This window comes from Ipomoea nil, unplaced genomic scaffold (genome assembly GCF_001879475.1).
Source record: "Ipomoea nil cultivar Tokyo-kokei standard unplaced genomic scaffold, Asagao_1.1 scaffold1043, whole genome shotgun sequence".
Lineage (NCBI taxonomy): Eukaryota > Viridiplantae > Streptophyta > Magnoliopsida > Solanales > Convolvulaceae > Ipomoea > Ipomoea nil.
The window spans coordinates 9,026,231-9,042,548 of record NW_017617471.1 but is presented as its reverse complement, the minus strand read 5'-3'; the positions used below and the strand labels follow the sequence as shown (position 1 = coordinate 9,042,548).

The 16,318-nt window shown below is 40.0% G+C and overlaps 2 protein-coding genes across 3 annotated transcripts; both read right to left on the bottom strand.

The window, feature by feature from the left end:
• Window positions 1-3,301: 3,301 nt before the first annotated feature.
• Window positions 3,302-7,062, bottom strand: LOC109181998 (ATP-dependent zinc metalloprotease FTSH, chloroplastic). Its single transcript, XM_019331995.1, has 5 exons — window positions 5,559-7,062; window positions 4,572-4,818; window positions 4,297-4,480; window positions 4,006-4,177; window positions 3,302-3,666 (listed from the first exon to the last, which is right to left on the bottom strand). Exons 1-5 carry the CDS (start codon window positions 6,870-6,872, stop codon window positions 3,445-3,447), a joined length of 2,139 nt encoding a protein of 712 aa, XP_019187540.1. The 5' UTR covers window positions 6,873-7,062; the 3' UTR covers window positions 3,302-3,444.
• Window positions 7,063-7,929: 867 nt separating this feature from the next.
• LOC109182112 (transcriptional elongation regulator MINIYO) lies at window positions 7,930-15,232 on the bottom strand. Of its 2 annotated transcripts, none has more exons than XM_019332168.1 (10): window positions 14,884-15,232; window positions 13,722-14,679; window positions 13,190-13,320; window positions 12,893-13,077; window positions 12,524-12,629; window positions 12,149-12,409; window positions 11,617-11,805; window positions 9,261-11,504; window positions 8,575-8,784; window positions 7,930-8,398 (listed from the first exon to the last, which is right to left on the bottom strand). In XM_019332168.1, exons 1-10 carry the CDS (start codon window positions 15,070-15,072, stop codon window positions 8,219-8,221), a joined length of 4,653 nt encoding a protein of 1,550 aa, XP_019187713.1. In that variant the 5' UTR covers window positions 15,073-15,232; the 3' UTR covers window positions 7,930-8,218. The 2 variants fall into 2 exon arrangements, with proteins under 2 accessions (XP_019187713.1, XP_019187715.1); XM_019332170.1 differs by having other exon boundaries at window positions 13,190-13,317.
• Window positions 15,233-16,318: the final 1,086 nt, after the last annotated feature.

The following is a 16,318-nucleotide window of genomic DNA, read 5'->3' as shown; positions in this document are numbered from 1 at the left end:
TAGTCTGTTGGGTAGTACGTCTCCTTCCAAATTACATTGTCGGTATGGTCACCCGCCTTTATCTATTTTAAAGAAGCTATGTTTGAACTTAGAGTCTTTGTCTGTTTTGCAATGTGAATCTTGTGAGTTTGCAAAGCAATGTCGGGTACCATATCCGCCTAGAGTCAATAAAAAGGTAGAGTCTTTATTTCAGTTGGTTCATTCAGATGTATGGGGACCGTGTCGGGTTCCATCTAAGTCCGGGTTCAAATACTTTGTAATCTTTGTGGACGATTTCTCGATACACACTTGGTTATATCTCATGAAATCTAGGGATGAATTGTTTGAAGTCTTTTATAAATTCTGTTCTATGGTTAAGACTCAGTTCAATAAAATGATTCAAGTTTTGCGTAGTGATAATGGGACCGAATATTTTTCCCGTACCTTTTCCGAATAATGAGCCAAAATGGAATAATACATCAGTCCTCTTGTGTGGGCACTCCTCAACAGAATGGTGTGGCAGAACGTAAAAATCGCCATCTGTTGGAGGTTGCCCGGGCCTTGTTATTTCAAATGAAAGTTCCCAAAGGGTTCTGGCCGGATGCTGTCCATACAGCTTCGTTCTTGATTAATCGATTACCCTCGACAGTACTCCAAGGCCAGGTTCCGTGTCACCTTGTCTATCCGTCCACTCTGTTATTTTCCCTTCCACCCAGGGTGTTTGGGTGCACGTGTTTTGTTTAGGATATTCGTCCTCACAGGGAGAAACTTGATCTTAAGTCCTTGAAGTGCATATTCTTGGGGTATTCTAGCACTCAGAAAGGGTATCGGTATTATTCTCCTGACTTACAAAGGTACTTAGTGTCTGCTGGTGTGTCGTTCTTTGAGGATGTTGTGTTTAAAGAACCTCTCACCTCATCTGATTGTAATTCAGTGTCGGACGATTTCCTTACATATACTGTTACTGTTCCTTCCGTGGGTTGGGGGGAGACAAGGCCTCCTGTTACACAGGTTTATCACCGGCGGTCAAGAGAAGTTCAAGCGTTGTTAGGTCCATCAACCAATTCTTCCTCGCCAGCGTCGTCGTCAACAGATTCCGATCTTCCAATTGTTGTTCGTAAAGGTACGCGTCGTTGTGTTCATCCCATTTCTTCAGTTGTGTCATATGTCCATTTATCCCCCTCTTCACGTGTCTTTATATCTCAGTTAGAGTCAGTTAAAGTGCCAACATCTTTGAAACAAGCTATGGGTCATGATGGTTGGAGACAGGCTATGGGGGAAGAGATGGCTGCTCTTGAAGAGAACCAAACCTGGGATTTGGTGGATCTTCCATTCGGTAAGGTAGCTATTGGGTGTAAATGGGTTTATGTAGTGAAGATGAACCCTGATGGTTCTGTTGCTAGACTCAAAGCGCGCTTGGTGGCTAAGGGGTATGCGCAGACGTATGGTATAGATTATACCGAGACTTTCTCCCCGGTGGCTAAGTTGGCTTCGGTACGTGTTTTTATATCTTTGGCTGCTACTAATCACTGGCCGTTATATCAATTAGATGTCAAAAATGCATTTTTGCATGGTGATTTACTTGAAGAAGTTTATATGGAGCAACCACCAGGGTTTGTAGCTCAGGGGGAGTCTGGGAAGGTGTGCAAGTTAAAGAAATCTTTGTACGGTCTGAGGCAGTCCCCGCGTGCGTGGTTCGGGAGGTTTAGCAGTGCGATTATGAAATTTGGAATGCAGAGGAGTGCTTATGATCATACTGTCTTTTATAAATGTACTAACCGTGAGTGTGTTTTATTGATAGTGTACGTGGATGACATTGTGATCACAGGTAGTGATGCAAACGGGATTAGTGCTCTTAAGTCCTTCCTTGGAGCTGAGTTTCATACTAAAGACTTGGAAATACTAAAATACTTTCTGGGTATTGAGGTTGCTCGCTCAAAGAAGGGCATATTTCTCTCACAGAGAAAATATGTGATGGACCTTCTTGGTAATACTGGACTGCTTGGGTCGAAACCGTGTGATACGCCGATGGACAAGGGGTCAAGCTTGTACCAGATGAGGGGGAGGTGTTTGAGGATCTAGAAAGGTATAGGAGACTGGTAGGGAAGCTAAACTACCTCACAATTACTCGTCCGGATATTGCATTTCCGGTGAGTGTGGTGAGTCAGTTCATGAGCTCACCTACACGAACTCATTGGGAAGCAGCTGTTCGTATTGTGAGATATCTAAAGAGTGCACGTGGGAAGGGGGTCCTTTATGCTGATTATGGACATACAGGTGTTGAGGCGTTCTCCGATGCGGATTGGGCTGTCTCGCCTAGTGACAGGAAGTCAATGACAGGATATTGTGTGTTTTTGGGAGGCAATTTAGTTTCGTGGAAGAATAAGAAGCAAAGTGTTGTGGCGCGGTCAAGTGCAGAGTCCGAGTATAGAGCTATGGCTCATGTGACCAGTGAGATAGTTGGGTGCATAACATTCTAAAAGAGATGGGTGTAGAAGTAAAACTTCCTGTGAAGCTGTGGTGTGACAATCGTGCGGCCATTCACATTACGAATAATCCAGTTTTTCACGAGCGGACGAAACACATTGAAGTGGATTGTCACTTTATACGAGAGAAAGTGCAACAAGAGCTGATATCTGCTAAGCATGTTCGTAGTGGTGATCAATTAGCTGACATATTCACGAAAGGGCTGAGCGGGAGTCGGATGTCGTATATATGTAACAAGCTAGGCATGTTTGATATTTATGCTTCAGCTTGGAGGGGAGTGTTAGAGAAGTTGGGTTGTGGTTGAGAGAATCACTCTCAACCTTGGGGTTTGAATTTTGAAACTAATGGCTTTAGCCTTTCCTTAGCTTGTATATATAGGCTTTTTCATCTTCTGTACAGTGACACTGAAATAGAGAGAATACACTTTCGTATATTCCTTTAATCACATACTCTACTGACTGTTCGATAGAACTTAATGTCTTTGAACCGACTACCGTTTGTGTAGACCATGACATATCCCACACAGATTTTCTGCTACTGTGTGGACGATTACATATCATCACACAACCTGTTACTGTTGTGGTGTTTTCTGCTGTTGAAACACTCCTTTTCATTTGCTTGCTTGCACGGTTTCTGTTTGGCATGCTGCGCTGGCCATGATTCTACTTTAGCTTCCTGAAATTTTATATACCCTGGGAATGAAAGACTGAATGGTAAAACAATTCAGAGGTTTCAAGTTTTCTCTTCTGTTAAATGTGCTCTACACCCATGCTTATGCTGGGAATTATGAAGGCTTCATGTTATCAAATGCATGTACATCTGGTTTTTGTGGTCTCTTGTAAAATGCTCATGTCAATTTCTGATTCCCAATTTGTCAATTTTTAATGTTTACATTTATATATTGTATTGGCTTATACATCACCATCTGCTAAGCAAAAATCTTTGTACATACACCATCATTGAGATTCAAATGCTAGATTAAGCAACAAATAGCTCAGCCTTTCCATCTATGAAGAGGCTCATGAACTCTTCACCATCAACGGTTTCCTTTTCGATTAGCAGTTGAGCAAGCTTGTGTAGGATGTCGATATGAGTTGTAATGATCTGCGTTGCCCTCGAGTATGCCCTTTCCACCAGCTCTCTCACCTCCGCGTCAACCACATCAGCGGTTGCCATCGAGTAGTCTTTCTGGGTTGACATCTGAAGTAAACAACGTTAACGTTAGATGGCGCTTACTACAACTCGTTTTTTTTTTTTATTTCACTACTGGAAATTACTAAATTTTCGACCACCTTAAATTGATCTTAAATCAAGTCGTAAGCAAAAAGTGATCGGAAATAGCAATAAAGGTTTTTTCGAATACCAAAAGTGGTCGGAACAAGGATTTCTTTCGACTTGATTTAAGATCACTTTCAAGTGGTCGAAAATTCCATAATTTCCAGCAGTGTTTTTTGGGTGTAACTCAGGGTTTCCACTGTCGGACACAGTGACTGATCCCCTCGCTGACCTAAAGGAAAGATGTAACGGAAGGTTTTTTACCTGTTGACCTAAGAACGGGTTTCCTCCAGGTCCACCGATGGCTATTTGTCCGATCTTCTTACTGAAGCCAAACCTCTCGACCATTTGTCTTGCCACCCGCGAAACTTGCATGAAGTCATTTGAGGCACCGGTTGTTACGTTGTCTTCTCCAAAGATAACCTCTTCAGCAACCCTGCAAACGAAAGGAAGGTTAGGAAGAGCCGAAGAGGTTTAATTTCTTCTTGTTTAGCAGATCATGAATGATGAAAGAAGGAAATTCTTATGAAGTAGCACAAAGATGGTTTAACTGACCTTCCACCTAAGGCAACAGCCATCTGATTCTCCAAGTAACTTCTACTGTATAGCCCCGACTCAAGTCTTTCTTCACTTGGAGCAAAGAAGGTAAGACCACCAGCTTGGCCACGGGGAATGATGGAGATCTTGGCAACGGGATCGTACTCGGGCATAAGTGCTCCGACTAAAGCATGCCCAGCCTCTGTTATCAAAACAAACACATTTACGGGATTACTATGCGTGAAACATATGAAAGACGGGACTGAGAAACGCTGCACAATGTGTTTTCATACCATGGTAAGCAACCAACTTTTTCTTCTCATCGGACACAACGGCATTTTTCTTCTCTGGGCCAGCGATTATTCTTTCTAACGCATCAGAGATCTCGTCTTTGCTTATTTCCTTAAGGTCACGCCTAGCTGCAAGGATGGCTGCTTCATTCATCAAGTTTTGCAAATCAGCACCAGTAAAACCCGGTGTTCTCCGGGCAATTTTGTCAAAGTCCACATCCTTCGCAAGAGCCTTTCCTCTCGAATGCACCTGGCACGCAAAAGGTTCGAATGTAATAAAAGGAAATAACTATATCATTGCAGATGTTTTCTGACTATATACTATAACCTGAATTTCCCTTCTGCGATCTCATGGAACTTTACAAAAATCAACCAATCTATCAATGTTGTCAATTGAGGGAGCGAGGGATTCAATTACTCAAGTTCCAAGATAAAGCTAATCTACGAGCTTCATCAAAATCTAAGACTGTACAGCTATAGATCATAGTTGCAAAGAACAATGCCCCAATTCATGCCCACATAGGCAAGTGTAGGTTTACTTCCTACTTTTCTGAGTACTACTGACTCTGTTACAATGCAGTATCTGTTCTAACTACTTTCTCAACCTACTGAAGCCCAAAGAGTTAATACCGCCCCCACCAAGGCTCAAACCCACAACCTCCCACTGACTCTGTTACAATGCAGTATCTGTTCTAACTACTTTCTCAACCTACTGATGTAACTCTGTTACAATGCAATATCTGTTCTAACTACTTTCTCAACCCACTGAAGCCCAAAGAGTTAATACCGCCCCCACTGAGGCTCAAACCCACAACCTCCCATTGACTCTATTACTTCCTACTTAGTTACGTTACTTACGTTTCAACAAAGATAACCTACACTTCTATTGCTACAAGCTAAACAACATGATTAATTTGATGAAATTGAAAATGCACAATAAGGAGTAACATATAAGGCGATAACCATTGACCATAAGATGAGTTCACTAACCTGAAGGATCCTCACTCTACCAGCAACATCGGGTCTGTCAACCGTGACCTGCCTATCGAACCTACCGGGCCTCAGCAATGCAGAATCAAGAACATCAGGCCGGTTAGTTGCTGCCAAAACTATGACCCCTGAATTGCCAGAGAACCCATCCATTTCAGTCAAGAGCTGATTAATAGTCTGCTCTCTTTCATCATTTCCACCTCCAAGCCCTGCTCCTCTCTGCCTCCCCACTGCATCAATTTCATCAATAAACACAATGCAGGGGGCTTTTGACTTGGCTTTCTCAAACAAATCCCTCACTCTGGAAGCCCCCACACCCACAAACAGCTCCACAAACTCTGAAGCTGCACAAGAAAAGAATGGAACCCCAGCCTCACCAGCCACTGCTCTAGCCAAAAGGGTTTTCCCAGTTCCAGGTGGCCCAACCAAAAGACACCCTTTTGGGATTTTTGCACCCAGGGCAGTATATTTATCAGGGTTTTTCAAGAAATCTACCACTTCTTGTAATTCCAGTTTGGCTTGATCAGCCCCAGCAACATCAGCAAATGTAACCCCAGTCTCTGGCACCTCCTGGAACTTGGACTTGGACCGGCCAAAATCCATCGGCCCACCAAGCCCTCCCGGACCGCCGGGTCCTCCCTGAGCTCGCCGGAAAAGAAAGAAAAGCCCGGCGAAAGCAAGGAAAGGGAAAAGCAGATTCCCAATAAAACTGAACAGACCATTGCCGCCTTCACCCTCGGAAACCGATATATCAACGCCATTCATCGCCAGGATGTCAATCAAATCCGGGTCGTTGGGCACAATAACCGTGGCCCTCCGCCCGTCCACGGCGGTGAGCTGGAGGGCACTCCCATCTTTGCTGAACCGAACCCTCTCCACCTTCCCCTTCTTCACCGCATTCAAGAACTCACTGTACCGCCACTGAGAGCCCTCGGGGAGGTCCGAAGCGGGCTGGGCCTGGGGCTTGGGGGCATTCAAGACAACATTTTGGGAAAACGGCGAGGCATTAGAGGCGGTGGGCTGGGGAGCTTCCGCTTGAATTTCAGTGGGCGGAGCAGCAGGGGTAGCGTTATCAAGCGCAATTGCTTGTGGAGCGATAGAAGAGAACAAAAGAGCAGCAAGAGTGGCCTTTGAAGAAAGACCCTTGAAGCTATCTGGATTCGAATTCTTGGTGAGAGATTGTGGGGCTAAAAATCTCCTCCTGGAGTGGAAAGGGAGGTGTTTGGTGGTGGTTTTGGGGGTTGGGAGTGAAGTGAAGATCTGGGTTCCACCCAAGAAAGTCGAGGAGAGCAAAGATTTGGTTGTGGACGCCATGATTTCGCTTCAATTCTGAAAGTTCCTCAAGAATTGGGAAGAAGGGATGCTTGATATTTATGGGGGAATTGAGAATGATTTGTTCATCAAACGTTAGCCATAGATTTTGATGTAGCTTGGGTTGCTTCTACGTGTACTAAATGCTATCCAGTGACTCTCTTGATTATTTCATTGTTTGGAAAATTCCACAGCAATGGCACGCTGGCACCATATTGTGATTGTAATAATTGTATTTTGATTTTTTTTTTATAGTTTTTTTAAAAAATTTGATAACTTTTTAATAGAAGTGATAAATCAAATTATTTAAATTGAAAAAATGAAAATATAAAAATCGAATTCATAATTCTTGCCTTTTAAAAGGTGTTTGGTAAATAACTCTTAGTTGATAGTGGTTAGCTAATTAAATTAATGAGTTTGAGTTTAGTAAATAACTCTTTGAATGCTACTAGCTCTATTAGATTGTAGTATCTGTTCATATACTTTCTCAACCTACTGAAACACAAAGAGCTAATAACGCCTTCACTGAGGCTTGAACTCACAACCTTCCTAATGGAAGTCCAACCCGGGTACCATTGGACCACATAGTCCTGGTAATAATACTCTGATAACTAATTACATGCAAAATGATTTTTTCAAAAAACTTATCAAAAAGCTATTATGAGTAAGTTACTCCGTCCGCGAGGCTTGACTAGAGTTATTTTCAATTAAAATTTTCATAATATTAAGTTTAGTATTAATATACAAAATTTATATATTTAAAAACTACACTAAAAATACTATTAAACACAAAAAAATAAATAAATAAAAATAAGTAAAATACTAAAAAAAATAATAATAAACAAAGAATAGAAATTTTATTTGACCAATAAAAGTAAGTATGACTGATAAAATGAGACAAAAAAAGTATTATAAAATGTTAATTAATCAAACACTCATATTAGTTGTTAACCAAGTCAAAATTTATTGATAAGCTAACTATGTTACCAAACAAGACTAATGTCTTTGTTAAAAATATTTCACCTCAATTTCTAGAGCCTCGTTACTCATACTTTGAAACTTTAGTAGAAGAGATAAATCACATTATGAATTTCAAAGTTGTCAAAAATTTTGTACACTGGGTCATTGGTACTAATAACAAGTTACCAGTTGTTACTCCGCCTCTTTCTACCTCTTTCTACTTCTACCGAGTAGAATACAAGATTTATCAACATATGATTGTTGATTCTCCAACACGTAAAACTTGGCTCTTCACTGTTGATCAGCCAAAGTCTGAAAGTTTTATAGCGGAAAATGTACACATAAAAATTCTACAAGCATATCCAAAAATACAGAGATTTGTTTTGTTGTTAGCTTCCTCCATGCTGTTTCAGTGAGATTTCAGAACCCAACTTCTCCACCACTTTCAACACTGATGAGTTTCCTTCACAACCCTCTCTCAACTTCTGTAATCTATTTTCAGTTTCGCAGTTCTGTTGAGACATATAGGCATCTGCTTTCTCGTATAGGATTAAACTAATCATCATGCCCTGCCATCAAACACACTACTTTAACCCCTCACACCATTTATACCAAAAGTTTTTGAAATTGCAAGATGCACTCGTTTATAGAACTGAAATTGCAGGGATGTAGAAAGGATCGCAAACTAATGCACAATTTGATAATTCATTCATACTATACGTTAGTGGTTGATTAATGTGCATACCTCATGGTGCTGTTTACGAGAGCAGTCTCGGAGGAGGGATCTGACGAGCTTATTTCGTAATGGCAGCATGTCACCGGAACACGTTTTGAAAATGAAAGTTGAAAGGTGGTGCAAGGCAAGCGTGAATGAGGCAGAGAGTCGAGTCGATGCCTTGTCCAGAGCACCAGACACCCATGACTTAACATAAGCCTCCAAGATCCTCTCGTCATCCTGCATGGAAACCAACTACCTAAGTTATCCGGTTACTCTAACAACGTGTTTGGTTCATGGAATAGGTCAGGGATGGAATACCATAGACCTATTCCATTGTTTGTCTTGTCCTTTTATTCCTGGGAATAGCATTCCCGGGAATAAGCTATTCCCTTTGCAGGGGGAATAGCCATTCCTAGGGGACCCCCTGGTATTAGCTATTCCCAAGTATTTGGGAATAGCTTTTATACTATAATACCGAAACAAAAAGCTTTTTCATTTCTAGTAACAATGGAATATATGTATATATATATATATATATATATATATATATATATATATATATATATATCAACATTAGTTTAAAAAGGATTTTAGATACGCAAAAGTTGATCAATGTGACTGGGGAAGTCGTTTTATATCACATTTACCAATACATGACCATCTGGCAAAGTTATTGGCTACACAAGCAATAAAAGTTAGGTTGGAAGGAATACCTCAACAGGTTCAAGATAGCCATCAGCTGTAGAAATGCATTTCTCCAAAGGAGGCAGAAGCTCGAGAGCAAAAGCAGTAGACAGTGCATTCCAAGTAGCAAGCCGCACAGGAGCTTCAACAGATCGATGCAAGTAGCATGCAACTTGGCGCCCAAATAAAAAATCACCATAGGAAACAGCAGCAAATTGCTCCACCAGAGTTTCAACGAAAGTAGAGTAGCCATCGTGTATCTCTGTTTGAAAATTCAGGGACTTCACGTCAGTGCTTCCTCCTACATCAAGAAGTTGCCCGTATATATTTTGTAAATTTTCATAGACAATCCTACAATTCCCCTCCTCGAGAACATTCATTCCAGTTAGTAATACAACTGACAAAGCATGCAATTTCCAAACAACTGGCACATTCAGTACTGGCGAAGGGGAGCCAGCAGCAAGCAATGTGGATGCTGCTTCGATACCAAAAGTAAAGAAAAGTCCACCCTTCAGAACATCAAGAAAGCCCGTATGCTCCTGATTGGAGGTCATGGTGTTAGACGCGATAGATGGAAATTTATTTTTGCTGCAATGAACAGTTGACAGTGGACTGAGGAACCAATGCAAGGGAAGAGGCAACCTCTGATGGGCCCACTCAACTACCAAAGAGGTTGGATCCTGGGTTGTAAGACTTGATACGGCTGTTTCCTCGTGAATGGTTCCCAAGGAAATTCTGCCTTTCTCAGACTTATTGTGTGCTTGATCTCCATCCGAAGAAATACGTTTCTGTTTTCTGCCCAACCATCTGTTTCTGGAGTGAGAGATTAAAGCATTACTGAACAACAGATAGTCCTCTTCTTTGTATTCCCATTCAAAAGGCTTAAGCCACTTTTTAAGATCAATTGATTGACGAATAATAAAATCAAGAGACTTTAGAACAGGAGCTTGGAACAAGATACCAAAGAGCTTATCTATTGTAGATTGACCTTTGGGCCCTAAAACCAAACACACTGCCAGGGCAGAATTTATCCTCCGTATCACAGAGCTCATCTCTTTGAGGGTAAATTGGTTTTCCGAAGAGATTATCTGAAGTGTATCAAGAAGGTAGACAAGCAGTATTCCATCTACCTCAGCTGATAAAGTAATCTTGGACCAAAACCCTCCACCAGATGCACCCCAGCCAACACCAATTCCAGGAGCAGGGCCACCTCTACCAAATGTCTCAATTGATTGCATAGGTTGCCACTTTGGATCAATTAACTCGGCCAAACTTGTGATCAGATCCCCTAAATCAGGCAGACAAGACTGCAGTATCCCATCACTGAGAATTTTATCCTCTCGTGATATGGTTTGATAAATTGATGATGCATCGTGAGTCTTGCAGTTAGCTAGTGAGATCAATTTATTAACAGCCACAACCACTTGGATCACTCCTTGAAGACAACAAGTGGAAGCAATAGATGTTTCAACTCCACATTTAAGTCTCAGAAGGCACAAAGACTCTAGGAGGGAGCCAGTGCCAGCTTGACCATCAAGCTTATTACCACTAACTCCTGAAAAGCTAAAAAATCCATTCTTAATAACTTTAAGTCCAATCTTAGGAACAAATTCAGGCAGCCATGGCAAACGCCCATTACAAAGGTTTATGTTATCCTCAGGGATGACAGCTTCAAGGATCCCAGAAAACATATGCATAGCCGATGAAATGAGCCACAAAAGGGAATTAATTTCTGATTCCTGAGTTACAGAATATTCTTTGTGTTCATTTTCACATTCAAGTAATCTGCATATATGTGGAATATTATTTATAATTGTCCACTCTAGGGCAGAGTCGATCAAAGGGCCAACACTACTCCAAGACCAACTCTCTGTGTCTTCAGTAGTAGCCTTCATTTGATGCACATTTGAATAAAAATTAGGAAGCCTTTTACTCAAAGCCCTCAAAACAAGGAATGCTTCCTTCGATATCATAGCATACTCTTTGACTACATTTTTCTCAATAAGCTTCTCAAAGGCAGGGAAGGTCAACCAAATACACAAGGCAGGAAATAGGTTGGAAAAGTGAGATACAGAATACCCATAGTGAATGCAGACCTCCCAAAAACGTAATTGCTCAACCAGAAGAGCCGATGAAAGCTTACAAGCCTCTCTTCCAGATTTTAACCACTGGTCAAGAGAGGATGAATATAGGTATAAGTGCAATGTCATCTTCTCGAAAATCCCATTGTTAACAAATTCTGCACAGTTCTTCTTACTGACTCGGGCCAAGATCTGCAATACAGTAAAGAACACTGATAAGAATACTGCCACGTCAGCACAAAAAGTTACTTCAACAATGAAGCAATAATATTATATGAAACTGTTATGGAAAACATATACTTACTTTTAAGAGAGTAACTGCTTTTATCTTGGAAGTAGTAATTTTCATTGGATCTATTGCAGAGAATCTGTTGACAATTATTTGCACCAGGCTTTTGCACTTCATAACTGCATTTGCACATGTTGGCGAATGCCTTGCAATTGCAATCAGGATCGACAATGTGCATTCTTCCAAAGCTGCTGAAGGGTCCATCTGGAATCACATACATTGGCATGTAAGACATGAAAACAAGTGCAGTGTTAGGGTGAGTTAGGGAGAACAGGAACTGCTCTCCAGAGGGCCTTTGGATGAATTATGGTTAGAGCAGTCAACTGCTTTAGTCACAGCAATTTCAACTAGAGGGATAAGGACCCAGTGGGAGTCGTGTGAGTAGAGTCGTCCAACTACTCAAATCTTACCACTACCACTTTAACTATTCTCCCTAAGGGAACCTTAGCCTATGTTAGTAGTTAGCCCTCAATGCAAGAAAAATGATTGTAGTGCTTCAGGCTATTATGAAAAGAAAGGACCAGCTTCATGAGATCAAGCATACTACCTCCAGCAGATAGCAGAACCTTTGAATGATTCCCATTCTAACCAACCCAGCAGCTATATCTTGTCCTGCAACCACAATGTCATCTTGGATAGTATGCTCATCTTCAGGTTTGTTGTTAGGAGAATCTTCAGCAAGAGGAAGAATATTAGAAGGCTTAGTATTGTACTTCCAAAAACCACCATGAAGAAAGCCACCATCAATATCTGGTCGACTTCTAAAGACGGGAGCTGTAGGAGCATCCATCCAATAATAGGGTATCCTCTAAAACAGAATAACATAATAATAAGACTAAAAACATTGTAGCACAATATTAGTTCAGAAAGTGAAAAAAAAAAAAAAAAAAAAAAAAAAAAAAAAAAAAAATTATTCCAGTACCTCTGCAATATCAAAGAAGCTCTCATTGATCTCACAGGTCAGCACACACTGGATGACTTTTGCACAAGCCAGAACTACAGAATTGTGGTTGTCATCAAGACAAATCCTACAAGCGTAAAGGAGCCATCCTTTAGTTACAGAAAATATCACAAGTTGCGCTTAGTTGAGTTTGATGTCAACTATTTGCTTTTGGTGATCAAAGTCTCAAAACAATTAAGGCCAAGGTCAAGTATAGACCCTAAACTTAATCAAGCCAAGCTTCAAAGGGTAGGTTTGGCTCAACTCAACTCTACTCAATTCATTAATAGTCCCAAGTCAAAGGCTTTTACATTGAAAATGAAAAGAAACAAGGTAGCATCCAAAACTTACCTCAGTGCCAATGCAAGTTCAGGTTCAGGGCCAAGTGCAAAAGCCCAAATAGCCTCCCAGTCAATAGAGTCATTTGTTCCTGTGTAATTTAAAGTAGACGCAAATTGATTTTGACAAATTCCAAAAATGGCTTTATTAAGAACAGATGCAATAAGATGTAATGCAAGTGCCCGTTGCCCAGAAATCTGCATTGCAAAAAAAAAAAAAAATTAATTAATTTTAGATGGCAAGTGTTCATACAGACAGAGAAATGTAGTACATGGAAAATTCAATATCAAATAAAATGATTTTACTAACCACACTCCTTGTGAGAGCCACTGCTTCTTTAATGGTGTAACCAGCAGCACCAGGATCACCTTCAGTTCGAATAAAATCACGCTCTGATACATTATGTAGAGTATAATCACTAGAAGAGGATATAGCACCTGCTAAAGTGAAGGGAAAACATTATGTACCATGTTAGTATCACCTTAAAATAATGTAGCATAATTAGGCTAGAGTTCAAAGAGGCATGCACAAAATTTAAGACTTAATTCCAGAAACAGCAACTGAGATCTGTAGCTCAGGCAATCCTAAAAATTATCACCAAAGTACAGCACCATGAAAAAAGAACTTTAAAAAAAAAACAATTGATTCAGTATAATCAATTCTTTCTCGGGGAATATTAAAATCATTAGCTCGTGAAGTTTAATACTTTGAGTGAAACAAAGTATAGAATAGGCATGTCAAGAACGACAAAATAATAAAAGACTAAAAATGTAAGAAGCAACCAGAATTACCAAATAATTATTGATTTGTATACACATAAAAGTGTGGAACTTGGTCTTACCAGTCGTTGCTGCCAGATGAGTATCATTTTCTATAATATCCCCCTCCATGGAAAACCTTAACTCTCTGACCCTCTCAACTCTTTTGCTCCAACCATCCCATAAGCCAGTACCCTTTGGGAATGAATTTGGAATGTTACCATCTAAATCCCCATGTTTTTCTTTCAGGTTTGCATTGCTTGCCACATTGGAATTGCTAGAAGCAGAAGAAACAGTGGAATCAGCCAGAGATTTCTCATTCTGAAAACTATCCTTTTCACCAATGGCAAGTGAACCTGAGTTTGAATGGTTTTTCCTTTTCAACTTGTTTAGTCCACGCTTTTTAAATGCTTCTATTCCAGCAGGACTAAGTTTTGCCAGAATCTCAGCCTGTGCTTCTGCAATCTCATCAGCTGACATTCCTGCTAATCGTGCACGATTTTCAGCATCAATTTGGCTCTCAAGATTCACGGCTGGTCCATTTCCCACATTCTGGGACAAAAAGCCATCAGTTATACGGTCTGTCTGCATCGATTGCCTTCCATTATCAACTTGAACATCTTCACTCAACTTCTTCAATCCAATGGACGGCATACCCACATTACCTTCTTCAACATCAATGGTCGTATCTGAAACGATTTGCTCTTGTTCTTTGATTACTTCTGGCACTTCAGACTCCTTGTCATGCATAGTTGCATCCTGTGATATTGATCCACTATTTAACTTGCCCACGTTTTCACATTGTACCTTGAAATTTTGTTGCTCTTTCGAACCATCTTCCTTCTTGTGCAGCCTAGAATTGTTTCCACCATCCACAATCTCTCGCCACCTACTAAAGTCCAAGCCTTTCTTGTCTTTCCTTGGCACAGCGTTGGCAAAAGCCCCAATTTTGTTCAATCCTGTGACATCTTCCTCTTCTTCTGCTTCATTCTCCGCTTCTTCACCATTATAAATAGAACCTTGAATTTTCGGCTTCCAATGCTAAAGAAGATAAGTATATACTCGAATTAGTGGATTTGCCATATTTATTTTTCTTAGCGCATGATATTTAGACTTTACACGTTCTTCAATTTATCATTAAAGCAATAAGGACAGAGAGATAAAAATTCCTATCAGAAATTGGAAGTATTGGATGGAGAGACAGTTGTATAAGGAGAAAATAGAGAGGGGAGGGGAGGGGGTTACCGGACCGTGGGAGCGATGACGAGCGGCAGGGAAGGGTAGAACAGTGGGGCGAGGAGGAGCAAGGGAGAAACCAGGACGGGTGCTAGTGTCCGAAAAACCCTTTTCGACTATGCCGCCGACCAGACGTGAGGCGTCGTCTTCATTGAGCTGTGCTCCAAATATTTTCCGACCTCCACTCTGTTTCTCCATCGCCGATGCTCTCCTTAGTTTGTCAATAGCGTAGTAGAAGAAGAATAACTGAAGAAGAAAAAGTTTTCAAGTGTCTTGGATTTGGATGATGGGCGGGACGGGGAAGCCTTTACGCTCTAGTCTCTCCTCCTCGGGGTTTCACTGCTTCAGCCTTGAGCCTTCAGTCAAGAAATTTCCAACTTTATTAAATTAAATTTTGAGAATATTTGTGTTTTATTTATTATTATTTTTTTAAATTTTTGAGAAAAAGTCTTGTTCTTGTAGAGGCAACATTTACACTATGGGAGGCCACTATATGTATCGTTTTGAAAATTAAAGGGCAATATTTATATCATTAATAATTCAGGGGTTACATTGATAATTGGCATATTATAGAAGGGCATAAATTACTATTTTTCCTAATTTTGATGTTTGAAATTATCACTTAGGTTTTAAATGTTTTATTATTAAAAATTTAACTAATTTAACACTTTGACTAGGAGTTGACAGAAAACGGGACACCTAATTCCTAACCGGGACTGGAATGAGGAATATTTTCAATTCTCCGTCACGTTGTCACCCCTAATTGTAGGGATGAATAAGACGATAAATTTTATATATATATATATATATATATATATATATATATATATATATATATATAATAAACGGGATTCAAATTTTTATGAAATAATCCTCAATGAACAAAAGAACGAAATGAAGGAAAAATTCAAGTTGCGTGTAACATATATACTTTTCTAAAAATTGATTCACTACCTTCCGAAAGTGCTAGAATAATTGTAGCGGCAGCTTCCTATAATAAAATGGATTACAGTAATATAGTTGAGCACTCAAGTTATATTACTTTCGGCAAAGTAGAACACAAGAATAGCACTTCGAATTTTTTTGTTGGAAGTGTTGACACAAATTTATAAGAAATGATTTTGGAGAGATAAAGAGATAAAAATCAAAAGAAGTTATGAACACTCAATAAATATTACATTTTTTAGAATAAGTAACAATCAATCAATTTATCTCATTTTAGTATTATGTTTTTCTCATAAAATTTGCATTTTTCTTCATAAGTAATAATTAACCAATTTATCCATGTTTATTATTACACTTTACATATTAATGGCCCATTTGGTTCACGGAATAGGCTAGGAATGACATAGCATTCTCAGTAATAGGCCTATTACTTTGTTTGGTAAACACTTATATTACCAGGAATAATATTCCTAGTAATAGCCTATTACCAGGAATAATA

What these genes read in the sequence shown, in the direction of transcription:
- LOC109181998 (XM_019331995.1), bottom strand. Translation starts at nt 6,872, where the DNA reads ATGGCGTCCACAACCAAATCTTTGCTCTCCTCGACTTTCTTGGGTGGA. An exon ending in GTAGAGTGAGGATCCTTCAG is followed by an intron (nt 4,819 to 5,558) that starts GTTAGTGAACTC and finishes TTTGCGTGCCAG; the next exon opens with GTGCATTCGAGAGGAAAGGC. An exon ending in GCTGTTGCCTTAGGTGGAAG is followed by an intron (nt 4,178 to 4,296) that starts GTCAGTTAAACC and finishes TTTCGTTTGCAG; the next exon opens with GGTTGCTGAAGAGGTTATCT.
- LOC109182112 (XM_019332168.1), bottom strand. Translation starts at nt 15,072, where the DNA reads ATGGAGAAACAGAGTGGAGGTCGGAAAATATTTGGAGCACAGCTCAAT. An exon ending in TCATCTGGCAGCAACGACTG is followed by an intron (nt 13,321 to 13,721) that starts GTAAGACCAAGT and finishes CCTTCACTTTAG; the next exon opens with CAGGTGCTATATCCTCTTCT. An exon ending in TGGCTCTCACAAGGAGTGTG is followed by an intron (nt 13,078 to 13,189) that starts GTTAGTAAAATC and finishes TTTGCAATGCAG; the next exon opens with ATTTCTGGGCAACGGGCACT.